At 45.7% G+C, this 22,310-nt stretch overlaps 2 protein-coding genes across 2 annotated transcripts; both read right to left on the bottom strand.

Annotated features, from left to right (window-relative positions):
• Nucleotides 1–1,016: 1,016 nt before the first annotated feature.
• Nucleotides 1,017–6,519, bottom strand: Vps25 (vacuolar protein sorting 25 homolog). The gene is made up of 6 exons (XM_026386943.1): nucleotides 6,428–6,519; nucleotides 6,069–6,214; nucleotides 5,140–5,193; nucleotides 4,568–4,656; nucleotides 3,705–3,780; nucleotides 1,017–1,651 (listed from the first exon to the last, which is right to left on the bottom strand). The coding sequence occupies exons 1-6, from the start codon at nucleotides 6,478–6,480 to the stop codon at nucleotides 1,539–1,541; spliced, it is 531 nt and encodes a 176-aa protein (XP_026242728.1). The 5' UTR covers nucleotides 6,481–6,519; the 3' UTR covers nucleotides 1,017–1,538.
• Nucleotides 6,520–11,026: 4,507 nt separating this feature from the next.
• Ramp2 (receptor activity modifying protein 2) lies at nucleotides 11,027–12,735 on the bottom strand. The gene is made up of 4 exons (XM_026387044.2): nucleotides 12,514–12,735; nucleotides 11,992–12,057; nucleotides 11,412–11,520; nucleotides 11,027–11,293 (listed from the first exon to the last, which is right to left on the bottom strand). Exons 1-4 carry the CDS (start codon nucleotides 12,614–12,616, stop codon nucleotides 11,038–11,040), a joined length of 534 nt encoding a protein of 177 aa, XP_026242829.1. The 5' UTR covers nucleotides 12,617–12,735; the 3' UTR covers nucleotides 11,027–11,037.
• Nucleotides 12,736–22,310: the final 9,575 nt, after the last annotated feature.

The raw sequence follows: 22,310 nt of genomic DNA, 5'->3' as shown, positions 1-22,310 counted from the left end.
CGGGTTGCCTACTCGCGGCCCCGCCCCCGGCCCCGGCCCCGCCTTGCGCCCGCCCCCCCTTACCCCCCAGGGCGGTCCACTCCCAGCAGTGAACCGCGCGGTTCAGAGCCTGCAGTGCATCCCTCCTAGCCTCAGCTGCTGCCAGTGCACCCCCTCTGCGTGCGGTCTCTGAGCACTAGCCTTCTACCTCAATTCCTGGCAAGGGCGGAGTGTAAGGCGGCAGTGTGTTCTCCCGCACTGCGTGCGCAAACCTGTTTTTATTTTTGGGGGGGGAAGGGGGTGTGGCAGTGGGCGGGGATTGGACGACACTGGAGCAAACAGAGAAAGGCTCCGGGGCCGGACCGTAGTGTGTGTGGGGTGGTTTGGGGAGGCCACTACCCGCCTGCACACCCCAGATAAGGAAACACTGCTCGGTTCTAATCATCTGGAGTAGCCCCAGGCCGAACATAGAGGTCAGTGGAAAAGTATGGTTCTCCAACTCTGTTGTCCTTCTGGTATGCACAAGGATGGGTGTGAGCACCCAGGACAAGGCCCTCCTCTAAACCAAGGGCTTAATCACTCATCCACTCTACCCCACCTTGGCCGCAGCCTGGTCCTGGCCAGAGTGGCTGTTTTTGCTGTGGGCTCCTTCCTCCTCCTTCTGTTTGCCAAAGTCTCCAATAAACCGAAGTCCACATCCGGTTTACCCCCCTCAGCTCCTCTTGGCCATAACCACCCCACCCAGACCAGATGAGTGGAGGGACGGGCTTCAGAGTAGTTCAGGATTTTCATGCGGGAGATGGTGAGGGAAGAGGGAGCCATTATGCCACTCCATTTCAGAGATCAAGCAGTTTTTCCTCAAGCTGTGTTCCATCAGCAATCCACACAGCCCACACAACAGATGCAAAACCATAAGCTCATTGGAGCCTCCTGGGCCCAGTCCACAGGCCTTCTTTTTTCCCCTGGGCTGAAACTCAGGCGGAACACCTTACAGCCCTCTCCAACCTCATTTCAACAGTGACTTAACATGCAGGCAGTAAGATTTAAGATTTTAATATCATAAATCAGGGTCAGACCTGCCTCTCATGGCCAGGTCCCTTCTGGAGCCTCCTATCTTCATATTGCCTGGAAGGCTGCCTGCAGCCAGGGCTTCTCATTCCCTAGGAAGGACCAAGCATCAGCCTGAGAAAGGAGGCAACAGTAGCAAATGGTGGGAAGGTGGAGACAGAAACTTGTGCAGGTGCATATGTATATGTATTTACTTGTGTGGACACATGTAAAGTGTCGGTTTACAGACCCTGGCTCAGGGACAGTCTAGGATGGGAGAGGAGGTACGGCACAAAGAAGCATATCTTTTCTCCTTGGCACCTTGGACTCACCCATCCCAGGGACAGACATATGGGGTAGCAGGATACTCATCCCTGGGGCTCAGCCTTCAGGACTAGAGCCCTTTTAAATCTAGTGGATTCACAGATCCAGTCTGTGGGGATACTAAGTCTGTCTTTTTTTGAAAGCCCTAGAAGGGTGGGAGGTAAGAAGTAAAGAGAGACAAGTCTCTTCTAGAAGAACTTGACACCACGGCCATCGCTGACGGTGATGATCTCAGCCTTGTGCTCCTGCTGTAGAGCCTGCAGAGCCCGAAGTAGGGTTGCCTCATCCAGACCATGGAACTCTGGACAAGAAGAGATGGGCAATTAGGGAGGTTCAGTTCCTAGGTGCACTGAGGAGAACAGCCAAACTGGAAACTGAGACATTCCAGAGCCAGGGTATGCACATGCCATCTACACTGCTGCATACGCCACCCACATTTACTGGGCACTCCTTAAGAGTCAGGGTGGCAGGCCATTTCTTAAGGACAATACCTGATAAATCACCTCCCATTCCCCTAATCTTACCCCTGTTGCAAAATTCAGAGATTATATCTATCTGCCAGTCTTCCCTATTATGGAGTTCTGAATGTTGTGGGCATTACTAACATTTTTATTTATAACAACTTCATTAAGATATCACTGACATAAAAATTGTATAAGTTGTACAACTTGATATTTTTATATACATGTGCATTGTGAAATGATTGTTGCAATCAAGCAAATTAATATACCCATTATCACTATATTAAAAAAAAAAAAAGTAAGGGCAGAAGAAAGCTTAAGTTAGCAAAAAGTGAGTTCAGGCTTATTTCCCCCTCCCTGGTTCTCCTGTAACCTCACCCCCCTCAGCCCTCCTGTCCCTTGCTCCCATTAGTGTCTGATGCACATGAGTGATACCATCTGCTTTTGGGGCACAAAGAAGGGGCCCTGCCAATCAGCCCTCTGGAAGTCAGGGCCCTTGTCACCAGATACTGACTCTAACTGCATATTTGAACAAATTAGGGTCTGTCTTAACACAAAAAAGTACAGCCACTAGCCCTCACTAGAGACTGTTAAAGTCCAGCACTGATATCCTTCTTAGTTGAAAGGGACAGAGCTAGGAGCCAAAGGCCAGCTGAGTATAGAGATATGGAAAGATATTGCAGGGAAATGTGAGAGGCACCAGGCAAGCCCTGACAGGCTTGCTCACCTCACCTCCTGCATGGGCCCAGCTCAAGTCAGGGAGACTGCATTCAGAAGAAGGCTCCAGCTTTGCCCAGCCTGAATGATGGACTGGGCCAGGCTACAGCACTGAAGTCATGGGGTGATGGTGGGAGTAGCAAGCAGAGGCCTGCAGGGCAGTAGAACAGCCAAGAGTAGTAAACTCTGCTGATGCATCCAGGAGCTAAGAGAAAGGGAGGTACCCCCTGTTGCCCCAGTAAAGACTGGAATGTTTGTGATCCTGGGGATCAGGATAAGGAGTCAGAGAGAAAAGAACTAAGAAAGTGTTTACACTATGTAAAAATCAAAGAGAATACAAATCCTTGCCTGGCCAAAACCCAAAGTATTTAAATGGGTTGGGGGTGGGGCTGGGGGTGTTGGCCCAATTCCTTTAGCTGACACCCACAAATCTTGAGCCCTCTAAAAGAATAAAGGGTGAAAGAGAGCCTGAGTCAGCAAGGAACAAGAGTTTAGGCTTAATCCCCCATGCTGGCTCCTCAACTGGCATCTACAGCAGTAATTCTTAACTTTTCATGGGTAACACATGCCCTGGAAATCTTGTAATGTTAACTCTATCCCTAGAAAAATGAACATATAGCCAGGCATGGTGGCAGCTAGGGAGAGGCAGCTGGTTTTGAACTCACGATCCTCCTGCCTCCCAGCAGCCAGAGAGACTGAGGCAGGAGGATCATGAGTTCAAAACAAGCCTCAGCAACTTAACAAAATCCTAAGCAACTCAGTGAGACCCTGTCTCTAAATAAAATATAAAAAAGGGGTTAGGGAGTTAGGGATATAGCTCAGTTGGTAAAGTACTTGCCTCACATGCTCAAAGCCCTGGGTTCAATCCCCAGCACCACAAAAAAAAAAAAAAAAAAAAAAAAAAAAAAGAGGGTTAGGTATATGGTTCAGTGGTTAAGTGCCCTTGGGTTCAATCCCTGGAACCAAAAATAAAAAGCACATAAACCCCCATAAACAATACTAGGGTTTGGGGGCGGGGTTTGGATTCGAGTTTTTTTGTATGAAATCTTTGGATATGGGTTAAGAACTTTTGTATTGTGGAATTCAGAGGCATAGAAATGGGAAGTCTGAGTATCAAAGTAGGATTGGAGAGAGGAGGTTTCTGATGATAAAATTGAAGAAGGAAAAGGCATTTACCCTCATTCTCTGTGTCTTCCCCATTGGTCAGTTCATACAGGGTAAATACAGAGTTATTTTGGCCACTCCTGGAAACCTGTAGACACAGAAAATGAGGTTAAATAAGAATTAAGAGACTCCTGAGAGAAGGTAAATTCACAGCTCTACTGCTTTCATCCATGAATGGTACTTATTCCCAATCCAGAACTTATGGTCACTTCTGCAGAGTGGCCCAAAACCCACAATCCAACAGTTGCTATATTTATATATGTACACACACATTTAAAACCACTAAACCACAGGCCTTCACGTGCCTGGAGTATGACCTCTCACTCTGGTTGTTTTCCTGTTTCAGGAATGGGTGGTGTGTGCTTGTTATATTTGGGTTGTTGATGCTTCCTCCTCTCCTTTCTCCCTTGGGAATGTTTGGGGTTGGTGGTGGCTAGGAATTTGGGGAGAGAGTGTATTCTGTCCCTAAACCCACACTCCTTCAGAAAGCCTCATTCATGTGGATAGCTCCATAAGAGTGCAGTGGGGGAAGGGCCCCAGGTTCTCCCCCGACCACCACCCTTTCCTTTCCCCATTTATCTCCTGTGGCCAGAGGCTCCAGCCCACAATAGCACTTATAGTTCCCAGTACTGCATTCTCTAAACATGGCCTCATGTACCCTCTGGCCTCCTACAGCCAAAGAAAGGGAGGTTCTATGGAGCCAGAGAAATTGAGTCACTGAGGGTGTTTGCATGGAAGGCCTACACTTCCTCTCTCTGTCCCTTTCCCACTTTGCCAAGTCTGGATCTGGGAATACAAGATATCTGTTTGGGCACAGGTAAAATTTTCTTTTGCCATGGGTCACTTCTTAGTACTTGGCAGCAAGATGGTCTCACCCACTGATAAATGAGTTTCCCCCATTCTTCTGGCCTCCGCCACATGATCAGGAAGCTAGACTTGTTCTTATCCAACCACTCGAGATTCCCTGTAAAAACAGACACTTATGAATGCATCATGCTCTATAAGAGGGACAAGGAAGGCCGAGGTTGTGGCTCAGAGGTAGAACACATGCCTGGCACATGTGAGGCCCTGGGTTTGATCCTCAGCACCATATAAAGATGAATAAATAAAATAATGGTATTGTGCCTAACTACAACTAAAAAATAAATATATATTAAAAAAAAAGAACAAGGAGGACTACTAGGGTGGGATACAGTGGAAGAGACTGCTTTCAGAATAATATTTTACTATCTACAAGGCACCCATTCTCCTTAGCCCATCTCAGACATTTCAATTTTGTACACAAATGAGGGGAAAGACTCAGGAACGAGGTTGTCTACCGTACAGAATGCTCTGGGCTTGCAGGCAAGGGACAGAAAAGTTATTAAAGGGAAAAGATATGTCCTAATCTGCCCTCAGGAAAACCCAAGTAAGAGGAAAAATAAGAAATCTGGGGACTTGAACCCACCTTTCTTCCTTAGTTCCTCTAACACAATCTGAATTGATTCCACAGGAAGTTTCCCTGGTTTAAGGTTAAGGGAAAGGCATACATTTGAATTGGGTTGGATAATAACTCTCAGAGCTAATCCCATGCTAAGAACCACCTTCCTTTCCTCTCCCCACAAACATGCTTGCAATTTCTGAACAAGATATAATTGGATTTGAATACACAACTATAATCTCAGCAATTTAGGAGACTGAGGCAGGAGGATTGTAAGTTCGTGGTCAGCCTCTATAACATAGGAAGAGCCTGTCTCAAAATAAAAAATAAAAAGGACAGGGATATGGCTCAGTGGTTAAGCATGACAAGGTTCAATCTCTAGAACAACAACAATAACAACAACAACAAAAAGGCATTTCCTGGATATTCTGACATTTTTTTCCCCCTCACAAATTAGATATTCTAGGAAGAAAGGTTAAAAAAAAATTCCAGTTAGAAAAAAGAGCTTTTGAAAATGAAAGGTACTACTGTTCCTCATCCTGTGTTCTCATCTTTCTTCATCCTCTCTCCATAGATATTTAAGGGGTGAATCAGGCAGCAAAAACAAATGATCCTCACTTCAGAGAAGTGGGGGGTGTGGAGAAAATTATTAAAGATAGTATGGAGTTTGAGTCTCACACAGAGAAGATTTAAATTGTCAAAATGGGATCTGGTTGAAAAGCTTGGCATCTGGCTTCAAGGCAGAGATTCTAAGATTGGAGCACTAATCGCTGTCAAGGACAGAGGGTTTGGTACTACACCTGGGAGGTAAAACGAAGGCTCTCGCTGTTTTCCAAGTTCAGTTTGGGTAGAAACCTACCTAATGTGGGGAAAGTGGGAGGGAGGTGAAGTCCGGACTTGTGGAAAAGTGTGGAAGTGCATGTGTGTGGGCTGTAGAAGAGCCTGAGGGAGGATACGCTGTAGCTTGACGTTGTTGAAGAGTGGGCTCTCCTGCGCTTCCATCACCGTCATGCTGGACTGTTTGTGCAGGCGGCAGAAAGACAGGACCAGCGAGCACCAAGCAGCCAGTTGCTTCTGCCGAGTGTCCACGTTCGGCTGTAACCTGCCGGGTGGAGGGAGTAGGGTGCAGAATTACAGGACGCTAGAGGCAGCACTTGCCCCTGGGCGCGTCTGGAGGAGAAAAGTGGGGAACTAAGAATGATAGCGGCTGGATCCTTTCTACACCCCCCACCCAAGTGATGCATCAGGGCTGAGCCCAGGGCCCCGGGGAGGAGCCGGGAAGGTACAGCGGGGCTTCTCGGGGTCCCAGCCTCACGTAAAGAAGGGCGGGAAGCGGTACTGCCACGGCCACTCGAAACTCATCGCCATCGTAGTAGCCCAGAAAACACGGAACCTCCGCACACAGGACTTCCGGCATCCGCATCAGCACTTCCGGGCATGAGGCACAGCAGAAAGGTTCCGGACACCTTTCTAGGAGACTGACGGCCCCACGGAAGGGCATTCTGTCATCGGCCAGTCCTCTGCCATTATCCTTAAAAGCTTTATCTTTTAGACCAGAAAGAGCCTTATGAAGTCTTCTGGTTCGATGTCAGAAAAGGGGAGTGAGTTCCCCAACGCAGCATAGTTTGTTAGTAGAACACCAGTAGAACCCAGGTCTCTAGACTTAGTTCCACTGTACTACGCATCTTTTAATATTAACATGCATGTCAGTTACCATTTAATTAAAACTCCCCACGATTTTACAGTCTCTTTGATTCCTGTGTCTTTGACTCCACCGTTCCTCAGTCTCCCAGTAGGAGAACTTTGTAAGTTGTATCACTAGAGACAGCTCTGCTTCCAAAGACAGAGCTGCTATCTTTCTCACCTCACCCTAGTCCTCAACCTCCTAGTCTCAAGTTCCAGGAACCCTTTTGATGTTATCTGCCTCCTTACACAGTTGGTCAGTTCCCAAACCAGAATTGTTGCTCTATGCCCCCCACCCCCATCCTCTTTTTTCCCTATTTTATGAGTTTGAGGTCAGGCATGTGAACCCTTTAATCGTTCTCTCTTTGTCACTATATTTGATTCATACAAAGATTCCTCACCACTTTTACTCCTTCTTTTACAAGAGTCACCCTTAGACCTGTCTTCTCACCTCACCTTTCCAACTTCCTTCAGGACTTCTCTTTAATATTCTGTCTCTCTCTGTCTCTCTTTTCCCTGGTTTCTTTCCTTTAGGACACAAACATGTTTAGGCCATCCCTATTTAAATATATGCATACCCTTGATCCTGTTACCTCATCTTTGTTGGTATGTGGTGCTGAGGATCGAACCCAGGCAGCGTGCTACCGCTTGAGCCACATCGCCAGCCCCTCCTGTCTGATCTTTAACCTTTATTTCACACCAGTCCATCATTGGGCATAGTTTATGGTCCACAGAGCAATCAACAAATATTTTTTAATTCTTTTTTTAATATTTATTTTTTAGTTGGACACAATATCTTTATTTATTTATTTTTATGTGGTGCTGCGGATCGAACTCAGGGCCTCACACATGCTAGGCGAGCGTTCTACTGCTGAGCCACAACCCCAACCCTAATCAATCAACAAATATTTGCTGAATGAATGAATTTATCAGCTTCTTCAGAGACCACCATTTTCTTGGCCTCTTTGATGCTTTTTTCTATGACTACCTCTTTGATCTTATCTCTGTCTCCATTTTTCCCTTCATTCTTCAAAGGTGGACATTTCCTTGGAGGTTCTTTATTTATTTATTTATTTATTTATTTTAGTTGTAGTTGCACATAATACTTTTATTTTATTTATTTATTTTTATGTGGAGCTGAAGATAGAACCCAGGGCCTCACAAGTGCTAGGCCAGCACTCCACTGCTGAGCCACAGCCCCAAGCCCTCAACCTTCTTTTCAATACACCTTATCTCTTAGAGCTCTTATCCCTCCTGTGGGTTCATATTGCCTTTCTGTGCTGAAGACTCTCAAACCTCTATTTCCAGATCTAACCTTTTCCAAATTAAACCCCATTTCTAATTCTTTGTGGGACATAACAGCTTGTTCCACTGTTTCCTCATATTGCACATCCTTTTCTTCAGGCCAGTTCTTCCTCCTAATGGTCCTCTTCTATTATTACTGCTATCATTATCATAATAACTCAAGCTCAATGTTTAAGTTGCCCCTAAGTTCTCTCTCCTTTATCCCCACCATATCCAAGTCCTACTGGTTTACTCCTTTTTTTTTTAACTTTATTTCATTTATTTATTTTAATGTGATGCTGAGGATTGAACACAGTGCCTCACATGTGCTAGGTAAGCACTCTACCACCAAGCCACAACCTCATCCCTGCTCCCCTGAGGTTTTTTTGTTGGGGGAGGGTACCAGGGATTGAACTCATGGGCACTCGACCACTGAGTCACATCCCCAGCCCTATTTTGAATTTTATTTAGAGACAGGGTCTCATTGAGTTACTTAGCATCTCACTTTTGCTGAGGCTGGCTTTGAATTCAGGATCCTTCTGCCTCAGCCTTCTGAGCCACTGGGACTACAGGTGTGTGCCACTGCACCCGGCCATGTCTTCATTTTTCAAGCTTGGATTACTGTCATAATTTCCTAATTTATCTCTTTCTACTCTTTCCCCTTCAAGAATGCATTCCATCTAAGGCCTTGTCATATCCCAACTCAGCAAACACCCTTCTGTGACCACACCTGTGATTGTCTCAGCTAAGTGTGATTCCCTCCTTCCTTTGCACTTGAATAAAGTTTGGGTTGTATTGCTTACATGTCTCTCATCACATATTCCATCATTTTTATGTGTACATATGTCAAATTTCCCACTAGATAAGAGCCACTGAGGGCAGAACAGATTCTAACCTACCTTTCCAACAGCCACACCATACACAGTGTCTTATACCAATAGTCCCCAGATGTATACCAATAAAATTTGGTAAAAGCAAATATGTGCCAAGAAGAAGTAGACATATTCTTGGGAAAGACGGTTGTATTCATAGAGATACAGCAAATATTTATTTCAGCTGAAACCTCACAATAGCTTAGGAGGGCTGGGTTTGTAGCACAATGGTACAGTGCTTGCCTAGCACATGTGAGGCACTGACTACCATCCTCAGCACCACAGAAAAATAAATAAATAACATAAAGGTATAAAAAAAGAAACATCTTTAAAAATATATATCCTTAGGGAACAGATATGTCTCTATAGGGACAAGTGTTTTCTGAAAGAAGTATGTCTCTGGGAATAGGTACATGCCAGGAAACACAGACATATATCTATGGCATAAAGAGGCATGACCCATGTATTTGGAGAGGCAAATATTTCAACAAGAAGGAGTTTCTAAGGTAGCCAAGTGTGCCACAGGAATAAACAGTGTCTCCATGGAGAACAAAGTTGTAGTTGTTTTTAGTGACCTGGCAGGTGAGTCCAAGCAAGGGCTGGAGATGAAGATTCCCTAGTGAGAACGCTTATTAACCAGGAAACATTGTTCATGTAAGAAATAGTGAGTTTGGGTTGGGGCTATAGCTCAGTGGTAGAGTGCTTTCCTCACATGCATGAGGTACTGGGTTCAATCCTCAGCATCACATAAAAATACATAAATAAAATACAGATATTGTGTCCATCTACAACTAAAAAATATAAAAATAATAATAATAATAAATGGTGAGGGCTGGGGATGTGACTCAAGCGGTAGCGTGCTCGCCTGACATGCGTGCGGCCCAGGTTCGATCCTCAGCACCACATACAAATAAAGATGTTGTGTCCGCCGAAAATTAAAAAATAAATATTAAAAAAAAAGAAATGGTGAGTTAGACAGTTCAGGGTAATCCCAGTAACTTGGGAAGCTGAGGCAAGAGGATGGCAAATTTGAGGTCAGGCTCAGCAACTTAGTGAGACCCTGTCTCAAAAATAAATGAAAAGGATGTAGCTCAGTGGTAAAGCACCTCTGGATTCAATCCCCCAGAACCAAAACAAAAATAGAAATGGTGAGTTGCATATAAGGGCTAGGTAAGTGCCTAGAAAGCATAACAGTATATCAAGGTGAAATATCATATTGATATGTCTCAGGAATCGGATAAAAGATCAAGCTAAAAATCAGTGGCTACTACAGAGAGGACAGTTCTCTGACCCCAGGATCCAAATGCTCCTCCGCCTTGAGCTTCTTCCACATCATATACATCTTCTGGTCGTTGGTTTAGTGGACACCAGAGGGCAGTGTGTGGCCAGTCTATAGGCCACACCCTGTCCAGGACACTGTAGGATCTAAGCCAATGACCTGGAGCGGGAATGGTGAGCCTAACTGAGGAAGCCTTTGGCATCAATCTGGAGGTCCTTAGGGATTGATTCCCTTCGCTTGTCAGGTTTCTGCTTCCCAGGTTCTGGGAGTAAACTGATGCATGAAGAAGGGGAGAAGTAGGGGCTTCCAGGTAGCCTCCCTTTCTTCTTGCTAAAGAGTCTACCCTTGCCCCTCCCCCCACCACATTCCCAATCACAGGCTCCCAGCTGCTGTCCAGACCGGAAGGGAGTCTCTTCCTGCTCCTTTCCTGGAGCTGGGTTTGGACAGGGGCAGGAAAGGCTCCTCCCTGGGAGGAAGGACTATAGGGGTATGGCTTTCATGTGAGGGTGGGGGCAGGTGAAGTGAACAGAATAGTGAAGCCATCTAGAGTCTTCCAGCTCCTCTACCCAGAGCTGAGTGCCTATGGGACTGGCAGTGACTGTGGACACAGGCACCACTTGAATGGAGTAGGGGACATTGTACAAAAAAACAGAAATTTTATTTTGAAGATTACAGAACTTGTGCCATGATGCTGACTCACCTCCATTTCCACCAATCCAAGGATTTGCAGTGGGGATGAGAGTGAGAAAAGTGGGTAGAGAGGGGAGGAGAGAGAAGTAACATGAAGGTTTTGAAGTTCAGGCTACCCTAGGCCTGGGTCTCACTGTCTTTACTCCTCCATACCACAAGAGTGACAAGGAAGGGGATGAGGCAGATGGGGGCTATGATCATGGCCAAGAGCACATCCTCCGGGGGATCAGAGAAGCTGGGCTGCACCAGGGAGCAGTTGGCAAAGTGAATCAGGTGGGTATCAAAGATGATCTTCTCTGCCCAGGGATTGGGGAAGCCCAGGCCAAACTCCTCCGCCTCATGCTCCAAGCAATCCCGAAGTTCACTATAAGGCCTGCAGGGCAGTAGAGGAATGGAGTAAGGGAGGGGTTGGGTCCAGGGAGAGGAGGTTTACTCCAAACTCACTTAGGGTTCAACCCCTAGCCTGAGCCCCCCTCCAGCACTGCCCCTACCTGCTAATCACCGTCCAGTCACACCAATCCTTTTCAATGGAGTCCATATACATCTTATAACCTTGCCAGCAAAGTAGGGCATTTGTCTTATAATCTTCCACGGTCTTTCCTGTAGGTACAAAAGCTGCTTTATGACCACACCCCCTGGCTCTCCCTTCAAACCCTCTGGCCCAGGTATTTCCAACTGGAGCTCCTGACCTTGTCTTCAACCATGGGAACCTCTCCAAAAGTTTCCCTAGAAGACACTTTGGCTGAGGGGAGAACCCAGCACTGGAATCTTTTAATGACTTCCACATGCACAGCACTTCTTATCCTAGCCTGATGAGCTTCTCCACATACACCTTTTCCTGAATCTTCTCATTCACATGTGAGGTGGGCTAGCTCAAGGCTGGACAGGAGGGGTTTTTCTTTGTTTGTTTTGTTTTTTGTGGGATGAGAGGGAACATCACAAGTAATCCTAAGAGAGGAGTTTAGTGAGGCACCAACTGGGATTGGGCCCGCCTTATAGCAAAGAGACCCTCCCCACTAACCTGGCTCTCCTCTTGCCCTTGGCCACTCTCTCACACCTTTGGGTACCCACCTTCTGACTTCAAGCTGTCCTGGATGGGAGAAGGTTGAGCCAGGGATTCCTGGGGCTTCAGGAGAGCTGTGGGGAAGAAATGGGAGAGAAGGGTGGAATGGTGGGTTCTGGGCAGTGGAGCCTGCTTGGGGATTGGGAGCTAAAACCCTGAGAAGTCAGGGCTACCTTGGAAGAGAAAGAGGAATAATCCACCCTCTCATGGGATGTCTTGGTGCAGGGAAGGGACAGGCTGGTACCAGCTGCTTCCCACTCGCATCCAGGCCCAGAGTCCCATCCCTCCTGGGCAGCCCAGGACCTCCCAAGATCTCTGCGGGGTCCCGCTGGCACCCCAGCTTTCCCTGAGTGGGTAGCAGCTCGCCTGCGTCCGCCCCGAGGTGGGGCTGGGGGCCGCCAGAAGGACAGCGCTGCCCTGCACTTCAGTCTGCACCCGTACTGGGGCGGGTGCTGGCCTCGGCCATCCAGCTCCCCTCCTCTCCGGGGCTTCCCGCGCCTCCCGCCCGGGCCCGGGGACGCAGCGCTCACCGCCCAGCAGGAGGAGGAGGAGGCGGAGCGCTGTCGGCCACCCCGCACGGGTCTCGGGGAGTCGCGAGCTGCCGCCGGTGCGCTCCGCACGGAGCAAAGCCATCGCGCGGCGAGGAGGCAACGAGGGCCGGCGGAGCTGAGCCGAGCCGGAGCGGGGGAGCCTATATCCCCAGCCCCAGCCGCAGGAAGCCGCGCCGCTTCCTCGCAGGGGCTGGGACGGCTGCGGCCACGTGGGGGGCGGGGGCGACGCCCGGGGCCGGCGAGCTGGAGGGGGAGTCGCTGCCGCACCCGCGCCTGGCGCCCGTGGCTCCCTCCGCCTAGCCGGTTTTGGCCCACGCTCTTTTCCATCTCACCCTGCGGCTGGACAGCTCCCCTCGTAACCTCAGTACGGGAATCTGTTTCCTGGGCCCGGCCGAGTGGCGCCCAGAGTCTCCCGTCAGATTCTTGTTGCCCCCTCCCTTTCGGAACGGGAGGGGTGGAGGAGAGCTGCCCTCCCCGACCTGGAGAGGAGGGAGGGGGCTGGGAGCTCCGAGGGCCTCTCAACGCAGCAGTATCTACGGCAGGGGGCTGGGGCACGCTTGGGCCGTGGGGGAAGGGGCGCCTGGAGCTGGGCCGGCTGCTCACAGTTCTTTTTCCCTGGGAACACCCACTGATGTCAGCCTGTCTGCCAAAATCCGGGAAAAGAGGGAGCCGGCTCTACTGAATCCGGAGAAGGGGAGAAAGTCTTCGAAGCGGGATAGCAAAGAAAACAGCCAGTTACTCTCCCTTCAAGTCACCTCCCGGGTCCTAGACCCTCAAACCTGCATTGGCCGGTGGGAGGACAAAAGTAAGATGACTACCTTCCCAGGAGAAAGGTGGCCACACTTTTGAGGACCAAAGTTTCTAGAAAGGGGATTGAGCCACTTAATGTGTAAGGTGGAATTATTATTATTATTGCCTAAGTTCAAACTCAGGGCGTTGCATATATGCTTTACCAATCAGCTATCCCTCCAGCCCCAAAGCAGGTATATTATTTTCATCATTTTACAGAGAAAGAAGGTACAGCTCAAGGAAAGAACCCCACACTTGAATTCAAAACCTCTGGGTCCAAATTTTATCTTTCTACTTCCCAGCAACACGGCACAGATTTGCCTTCAGGGCTGCTGATGTAAAAAAATGTGGACATTGCCTTCCTCCCTAAACTGTAGTGAGGGTGCCATATGTGGAAGGGCATTAAAATCACTGCAAATACTAGTTTCCTCCTTTCCTAAGTGACTTGCCTAAGACCACACTGCTGGGAATCCTGAAGGCTGAGCCTGGGCCCTCAGAGGCCCTGCCTTCTGCCAGAGAACAGCTGCCTCTGTGTTCTCTCTGCTTTATTATCTTGAAGCAGCCAAGGAGACCAGGAGCTGGTTTGGCCATGACGTTCAACTCCCAGACACACAGCTGTCAGCACCAACTTTGCTAATTACTCCCAGATTCTGACCCTTGGACTCAACTGCTGCTGTTGTCCCAGTTTACTGATTGCTGCCCATCACAAATTATGATCTTTCTTGAAGTCTTCATCTCAGAATCTCAAGCTCTTACATCCTGGCCACATGGCATGTTATCCTGCTCCATGACTAGAATCAAGAGATTGCTTTAGCAAGGCATCTGTGGGAGAGGGGACATGGCCTTCTTGTTACATGCCCCAAAGCCCTCCTACTAATGATCATTCTTGCAATGGTGCAGATAAAAGCCAGGTGGCCCCACTTCAGGCTGGGGACCAAATCTGTCCCTTCTTCCCAAGATTGCCCTTTCCAAGAAAGAAGGAAGGGAGGTTTCACGGTGCTAAAATAGGAGGAGGGAGCAAGGAGGAACACAAGGGAAACAAGCCATTTCCACTGGATGGGCCAGAAGCACAGGAGACTATTGTGGATTAGGAAAGAGGTCGCAGTCAAGATTAAATGTAAGAGTTCAAAGCCAGCCTCAACAGTTTAGCAAGGCCCTGGGCAGCTTAGCAAGACCCTATGTCTAAATTAAATATTAAAAAAGAGCTGGGGCCAGGCACAGTGATGCATACCTGTAATCCCAGCAGCTCCAGAGGCTGAGATAAGAAGATCAAGGGTTCAAAGCCAGCTTCAGCAAAGGCAAGGCGCTAAGCAACTCATTGAGATCCATCTCTAAATAAAATACAAAATGGGGCTGGGGATGTGGCTCAGTGGTTGAGTGCCCCTGAGTTCAATCTCCAGTACTAAAAAAAAGGAAGAAAAAGGTTAAATGTGATAAAAGCAACTGTTGGGTTGAATAGGGCAGTCTGGTACACTGGATAAAAAGACAAACATTGATTAGGATTCTGAAGGCAGACTCTGCCTCTGTCTTGCTGTGGAATCTTGGGCAGATCATTTTCCATTTCTGAAGCTCAACATTTTCATAGGTAAAATGGCCTTAGAATGAAAAAAGGAAAATACAAGCAACTTAATAGGAAGTATTATTTTTGGCCTAGGGTTGGGGTTAAGTTTGCATAATGGTGGAGGACAGCTTATTAGAGTCATTCCTAAACTTGGGATTCAAACTCTCAAATAGGAGAATCTATAAATTTTCTCTCTTGATTTTTCTCTTCCCAGAAGCTGGATGTGTGGATTTGTTTTTGTTTTTGGTACCAGGGATGAAACCCACAGGTGTTTTACCACTGAGCTACATGGTTATGTTGCTGAGGCTGGCTTCAAATTTGCTAGTCTCCTGCCTGAGTCTCCTAAATTGCTGGGATTACACCATCACATCCAGTTTGTGGGGATGTTTTATTGACCCCTTAGGGCATCCTAGTAACTGAGGATCTACTTTCAGGGTACTTTGGGGCTGACTGAGGGCTGGTAACACATCTTCACCAGTCCTTCCACACATCTTCCTCTTCTCAGTAGTCATAGAATATAATCTCATGATTGGCAATAATGGAAAAGGAAGGGCTTTATTCGGGACTGAGACTGATATCTTTCTAAGTCCACTTTTGCTTTAACTATTTAAAATATACTTTTTGACAGGTATAGTGGCATATGCCTGTATTCCCAGCAACTCAGGGGGTTGACACAGGAGAATTGCAAGTTCAAGGCCAGCTAAGGATGTAGTAAAGCACCCCTGGGTTCAATCCCCAGTACCCCAAAAATGAATAAATAAAAAAAAAATGTAGGGCTGGGATTGTGGCTCAGTGGCAGAGCACTTGCCTCTCAAGTATGAGGCACTGGGTTCGATCCTCAGCACCACATAAAAATAAATAAATGAAGATATTGTATCCATCTGCAACTAAATTTAAAAAAAAAACACAATGTACTTTTTTTTTAAAGAGAGAGAGAGAGGGAGGAGAGAAAGAATTTTAATATTTATTTTTTTTTTTAAGATAGAGAGAGGATAGAGAGAGAGAGAGAGAGAGAATTTTTAATATTTATTTTTTTTTTAGTTCTCAGCGGACACAACATCTTTGTTTGTATGTGGTGCTGAGGATCGAACCGGGCTGCAGGCATGCCAGGCGATCGCGCTACCGCTTGAGCCACATCCCCAGCCCCACACAATGTACTTTTTAATGCAAATATTACATGAATGTATACAAGTTGCAAAATATTTAATACAGGAGACTCTATTCCCCCACTCCTTTCTCATCTGCCCACAAATTTTGTATTTAAAAAAATGAGATTTAATATCCCTTTTATTCAGTGACATTTTACACTCAACAACATGTCTTAGTTATCTTTCCATGACATTGTAGATGTGCCTCCTTCCTTTTCTTTCTTTCTTTTTTTTTTTTTTTAACATTTTTTAGTTGTATTTAAGGTTCTTAAACATTCCCGTATTCCTCTGTCCATGACTCTACCTCTCACCCCCTTTCAAAGAAAGGAATTTGATTCTGGTCCAGCTGATCATTGTTGTGAGATATCTTGCTCCAATGTAGATTGATTCTTTCTGAGCTGAGATCCTGCTGCCCCATACTTTTCTCTTCTTGTTACAGGCCAAGGGCCATCCTGCCTGGAACAGGAGCAGAGGTGACTCAACCCTTTGAAGGAGTGCCATTTCCACTCTTCAGCCTCCCCCCACCCCATCCACCCACAGATTCAGAACAACACAGGAGGGAATCAAATGTACTGGGAACCTCCTACACCTCAAAATTCTACAGGGAACATCTTGCAATTAGTTTACACATGCTAGCCTTTTCCCTAGCTGTCTGCAAAATAAAGAGCAGAAAACAAGAGAAGATGTGGGGGAGAGTCAGGGATCAGGGAAGCCAGAAGTCCTGACTGAGTCTTCCAAACCAGAGAGAGGAGATAGACTTCTTCAGAGGGAAGGAAGGCAGCAGGAAGAACCAGAGGAGCTGAGCTAAGGAGCGAGCTAGCTAAGAGACGGAAGATAAATGAAAGAGATACAACCACTCCATCTGTCCCCAGCCTCCTCATCTCCATAATGATGGCACATCTAGTATGAGGAGCCTGACCACCTCTGAGGGAAGAATGGTAATTGGAGAAAACTTTGTTTCCCAAGTTGGTAAAAAAGGAAAAAAATCAGCCATATTATTCATCAGCTGCTAATAGGACCTACCATTTATTGAACACTCACCATGTGTTGGATTATGTGTTCTTTGACATATGTGCCAAGTGCTTTGCACACTTGTGCGTGTGATGCTGGAGATCAAAGCCAGGGCTCTACACGTGGCTAGGTGAATGTTCTAACACTGAGTTCTACTCCTAGGCCCTTGGCACACATTCTTAAAGCCTCACCACCTTAACATCAGAATTATCTTTTTTAGATTAGCAGAGAGTTTAAGGTCCCAGAGCTAGTAATTGTTAGAACCAGGACTTGAACCTAGGATAGCTTGGTGCTAGGGTCCATGATTTAACCTTTATGATTTATTTCCCAAATCCCAAATTGGAATATTGATTCCTTATTGTGTCTTTTGAGAGTAGGATTAACCCAGTCTTGTGCATGCTAAGCATGAAGTCTACCACTGAGCTATACCCTCTTTTTTTTTTTTTGACTTTTTTTAAACATTTTTTTCTTTTTTAGTTGTAGTTGGACACAATACCTTTATTTTATTTATTTATTTTTATGTGGTGCTGAGGATCAAACCCAGTGCCCCACACGCGCTAGGTGAGCACTCTACCACTGAGTCACAACCCCAGCCCCTGTTATTGGGTCTTGAGAGGAAGAAAGAATAATTTCCTCCAGAACCAGATAGACTACTCCAGAATTAAGAAGATTCCCAGACATCAGCACAAACCTCCTTCCCCCTCCCTCTCTGACCCAGGCTCGACTATGACATCACATAGTAAAGGCTGTTTTTCTGAAAAGAACCCAACCAAATTTACAAGAATGACACTCAGACAGCGTGACTGAGGAGGACCATTGCCAAGTGACCATAGCACACGCCCTTCAGTTTTGAGAACAGAGCTGGTCCCTCAGCACCTGGGGCTGACTCATCATAGCTGTCAGGACCCAATGACAGATGCCAAGATTGCTCTCTCCCTCCCCCTGTTCCTCAGGGATGTCCTATAAAACCATCCCCAGGAACACTTCTGTCCTATCCCAGCACCCCAGGAGCTGGATGTTGTATAACATGGTGTACTCATGTTCATTTACCAAGTCATGCCAAGTGCTTAATGCTTCATACAAATTGTTTCATTTAAAACTAATATCCCTATTAAATTAGGTATTAGGAAGGGATAAGGAAGTCTGGTCAGAAAGACAACCAGATAGGGATCCTGGCACAGAAAGCCTTCCCCACTCTGTACTTCCCCTCTCTTCACTGTGCTTGCTTCACTGAAGGCAGTATCTTGTCATGTCCTTTCCCTTAATTAAGACCTTAGGGGCTGGGGTTGCAGCTCAGTGGTAAAGTGCTTGCCTCACATATGTGAGACACTGGTTTTGATCTGCAGCACCACATAAACATAAAGATACTGTATGTTCATCTACAACTAAAAAAAATTTTTAAAAAAGACCTTACTGCATTAGATGGACAACGAAGAAAAAAAAAACTATGACATGAAATAAATTGTTTTCTAGATCATAACAAAAATCCAATGTATGTTAAACAAACACAATGATCATAGACCATGTGTATTAAATGTGTGGTGTCTATAATATAAAGCTTAAGTAATATAAAGGCAATATTTTCTTCATTCCTAAAATGGGAATAATAATAATAATATCTCTTTTTTTATTATTTATTTTTTAGTTGTAGTTGTTGTAGTTGGACACAATACCTTTATTTCACTTACTTTTTTTTTTTTTATTGCACTCCTAGAGAGCTGGAGTACTGTTTTTTTTTTTTTTTTTTTTTTAAGAGAGAGTGAGAGAGGAGAGAGAGAGAGAGAGAATTTTTAATATTTATTTTTTAGTTCTCGGCAGACACAACATCTTTGTTGGTATGTGGTGCTGAGGATTGAACCCGGGTCGTACGCATGCCAGGCGAGCGCGCTACCGCTTGAGCCACATCCCCAGCCCACACTTACTTATTTTTATGTGGTGCTGAGGATTGAACCCAGGGTCTCACACTTGCAAGGTGAGCACTCTACCGATGAGCCACAACCCCAGCCCTGATAATAATATCTCTAGATTATAAGATACAAAGCACTTAAAGCAGAACTTGGCTTATAGTCAATGTACATTATCATCATTGTTATTGCCTTTGTGGTTAAGAACACACACTCTGGAATCAAGTAGACATGGGTTTGAAGCTCAGATTCATTGCTTATTTGGCTTGTATGTGACTTTGTGCCAGTTACCTAATTCTTTTGAGCTTGTTTCTGATTTGCAAAATAGGGTTACTAGCACGTGTCTCACTAAGTAGCATAGATAATGCATGGGAAGCCTTTGGTCCCAATGCCTGGCACTTAGTATGCATGCAATAAATAGAAGTTACTATCATAATGTGTAACACCTTTACTTATGAAAACTATAAATCCAATATATTTTGAGATCTTTCCAGTCTTGTAATTTTGTTCTTTTCAGCAGTCATTTTATTGAAAAGAATGCAGATGTTGGAATCAGACTGACCAAACCTAGGTTTGAATTCCAGCTGCCTTCTTACCACCATGGGCAATATGGACAAAAGGGCTCAGTCTCCTTGTCTGTAAAATGGGAATAATAATACTTACCTTTCAGCATCTTGCAAGGCTTACATGGATTCACAAACACCGCCACGTCTAATGATTAAGTGAATGCTAAAAGCAATTGGTTAAATATGTAAATAAATGTGATTTATTTTTGTTCCTTTATATTCAGTATCATGGATGTAATCAGTGCATGTATGTATTTTGAGTAGTGGCCATTTATCTTGTTCTGAAAGGGTCTCTTTATCCTGGTGTCCTATCGTAACACACTGGGTTCAAAGAACTATAGCATCAGTACCATGAAGCCTTGCTGATAAGCTAGAGAACAGAGAAGGGGAAATCACAGAACCATGAGGAACTCCCCTTTCCTGCCTGGCTAGGATTTGTTTGTCTTCCTACACACATTGTTCCCTGCTGATAGGGGATCTTTGGAGTATACAGCTTTTTTTTTTTTTTTTTTTTTGATTGGCATCTCTAGTACAGAGGGAGTAAAGGGCCTCTTAACTTACACAGGCTGTTTTCTTCTGGACTTTCAGATGAAAGTCCCAAGAACATTCTCTTTCTGGCACCACTGGTGAGAGAAAAAGCCATGGAAAGAATCCAGAATCATGATGTCAGAGACCTCTGGGAATGGAGGACGTAGAGAAGAGTGGTTCAGAGCATGGGTTGAAGGGTAAGAATGACTGGGTACAAATCCTGGTCATAGCACTTACTAGCTGCATAACCTGGGGAAAGTTCTGGAATCTGGAAAGTTTGGTGTCACACATCTATAATTCCAGCTACTGAGGTGACTGAGGCAGGAGGATGGTAAGTTCAAGGCCAACCTGGGCAACTTAATGAGATGCTATCTCAAAACAAAATTTTAAAAAGAAGCAGGGATCAGAAGACTGATGCAAGAGGATCCAAATTCAAAGCCAGCCTCAGCAAAAGCAAAGTGCCAAGCAACGCAATGAGACCCTGTCTCTAAATAAAATACAAAATAGGGCTGGGGATATGTCTCAGTGGTTAAGTGCCCTTGAGTTTAATTCCTAGCACCCTCCCCCCCCAAAAAAAAAAAAAAAATCAGGGCTGTAACCTAGTGGTAGGATAGAGCACTTGCCTAGCAGGCCCTGGGTTCTATCCTCAGCACTATAAAAAACCAAAAAAAAAAAAAAAAAAAAAAAAAAAAAAACAAGAAGAAAAAAAGAAAAAGAAAAGCAATGAATCCCACCATTATGTATAATTATAATGTACCACTAAAAATATATTAAGGGGCTGGGCATATAACTCAGTTGGTAGAATGCTTGCCTTACATGCACAAGGCTTTGGGTTTGATCCTCAGCACCACAAAATTTAAAAAAAAAAAAAATAGAAAATAGAATCTCTTAAAGCCCTGGTTTCCTCAGTTGTAAAATGGGAACAAGGATATTCCTGACTTCATATGAAATGAGACAATCCTGTAAAGCACTTAGCACAGTGCCAGGCATATAATAAGTACTCAGTATTTGAAGGCTGCTATCATTTTTTTGAGTTCTGCCATTTCTCCTTTGCTTGTTGAGGACCCTGAGAGCCAAAAAGGAAGCACAGTTCATTAGCTGTCCACCCGACCAGAGCTACTTCTCAGGCAGTGCTGTGCCAAAGGCGTGTCCCCAGAGATCAAGGCCCTGCATTAACTGTGCCTGAGAGAGCAAGAATGGGCAGCACCACCCTTGCTGAGGGCTTGGAGCTTTTACAATATGTACCAAAAAAGGCATGAATCCCACCCAAGTAATCCCCAAAAGAGAAAGTTCCTTCCTGCTGGAATTATTTATTTTGTATTTAACAAAGGCTAAGGGAGCCCCACATAGTATTTTGGCTTGGAGGCTCAGAGTTTAAACTTATAACAAGCCCCGGACAAGGGTTTATTGTGGGCCTGTTCTTACTTCCTGAATTGAATTCATTATTATGATCCCTAAGCAACTAGGGGTCAGGAGCTAAGTACCTAAGGCAGAAAACGTGTTTTCTGAGATCAGAGGACAAAGTGTCCGGAATGGAAAGGTTTCAAAAATCGAGCTATGTTTCCAGGCTCCGTAATGTCCAGACCTCAACTTGCTTTGGAGTTGCCTTTGCCTCTAAGTATTCAGGGAGGGGTCTGGCACTTCAGCTAGCCCCACCAAGTCCTGGGCAACAGCCCCAGTTTCTGGCGACCTTCGTGCAGACATTTAGGTTTGTGCTTTGCTTTGTTTTCTTGTTTGGTTCTTCACTGCAGGGTGGCCTTTCCCTGCTTCTGGGTGGGAACTGGGGGGAGGGAGGATGGTTTGCTCCCATCTCCACAGCTGTGTTTACACTTCTCTGTCAGGGACCAGTGTGGGGCCCAATCTTCCCTCAGTCCTCTGTGTCCCCTCTAAGAATTACTATTTAATATCTCTGTGGGCTTTACAAAGGAGGGGCAGAAGGGGCCAAGGGGGCACCATTCAAAGGAGCTCAGGTTGTCAGGTTGGAAGGAAGGAATAGTGTAGAAAGACCTGACTCTGGGAAACATCTTCTCCTTCCATATATATATATATATATTAGTTGTAATTAGACACAATACTTTTATTTCACTTATTTTTGTTTATGTGGTGCTGAGGATCGAACCCAGGGTCTCACAAGTGCAAGGAGGCGAGCACTCTACCACTGAGCCACTACCCCAGCCCTTCTCTTTCCCTTTCTACCAGTGGCCTGAGGACCAGCAGAGGATGAAAGTACACTTAGAACTCGGACATCTCAGAAGGATTAGAACATGTG

This window comes from Urocitellus parryii, chromosome 7 (genome assembly GCF_045843805.1).
Source record: "Urocitellus parryii isolate mUroPar1 chromosome 7, mUroPar1.hap1, whole genome shotgun sequence".
NCBI classification, from domain to species: domain Eukaryota; kingdom Metazoa; phylum Chordata; class Mammalia; order Rodentia; family Sciuridae; genus Urocitellus; species Urocitellus parryii.
The sequence above is the reverse complement of the archived record's forward strand: the minus strand, read 5'-3'. Positions and strand labels throughout refer to the sequence as shown.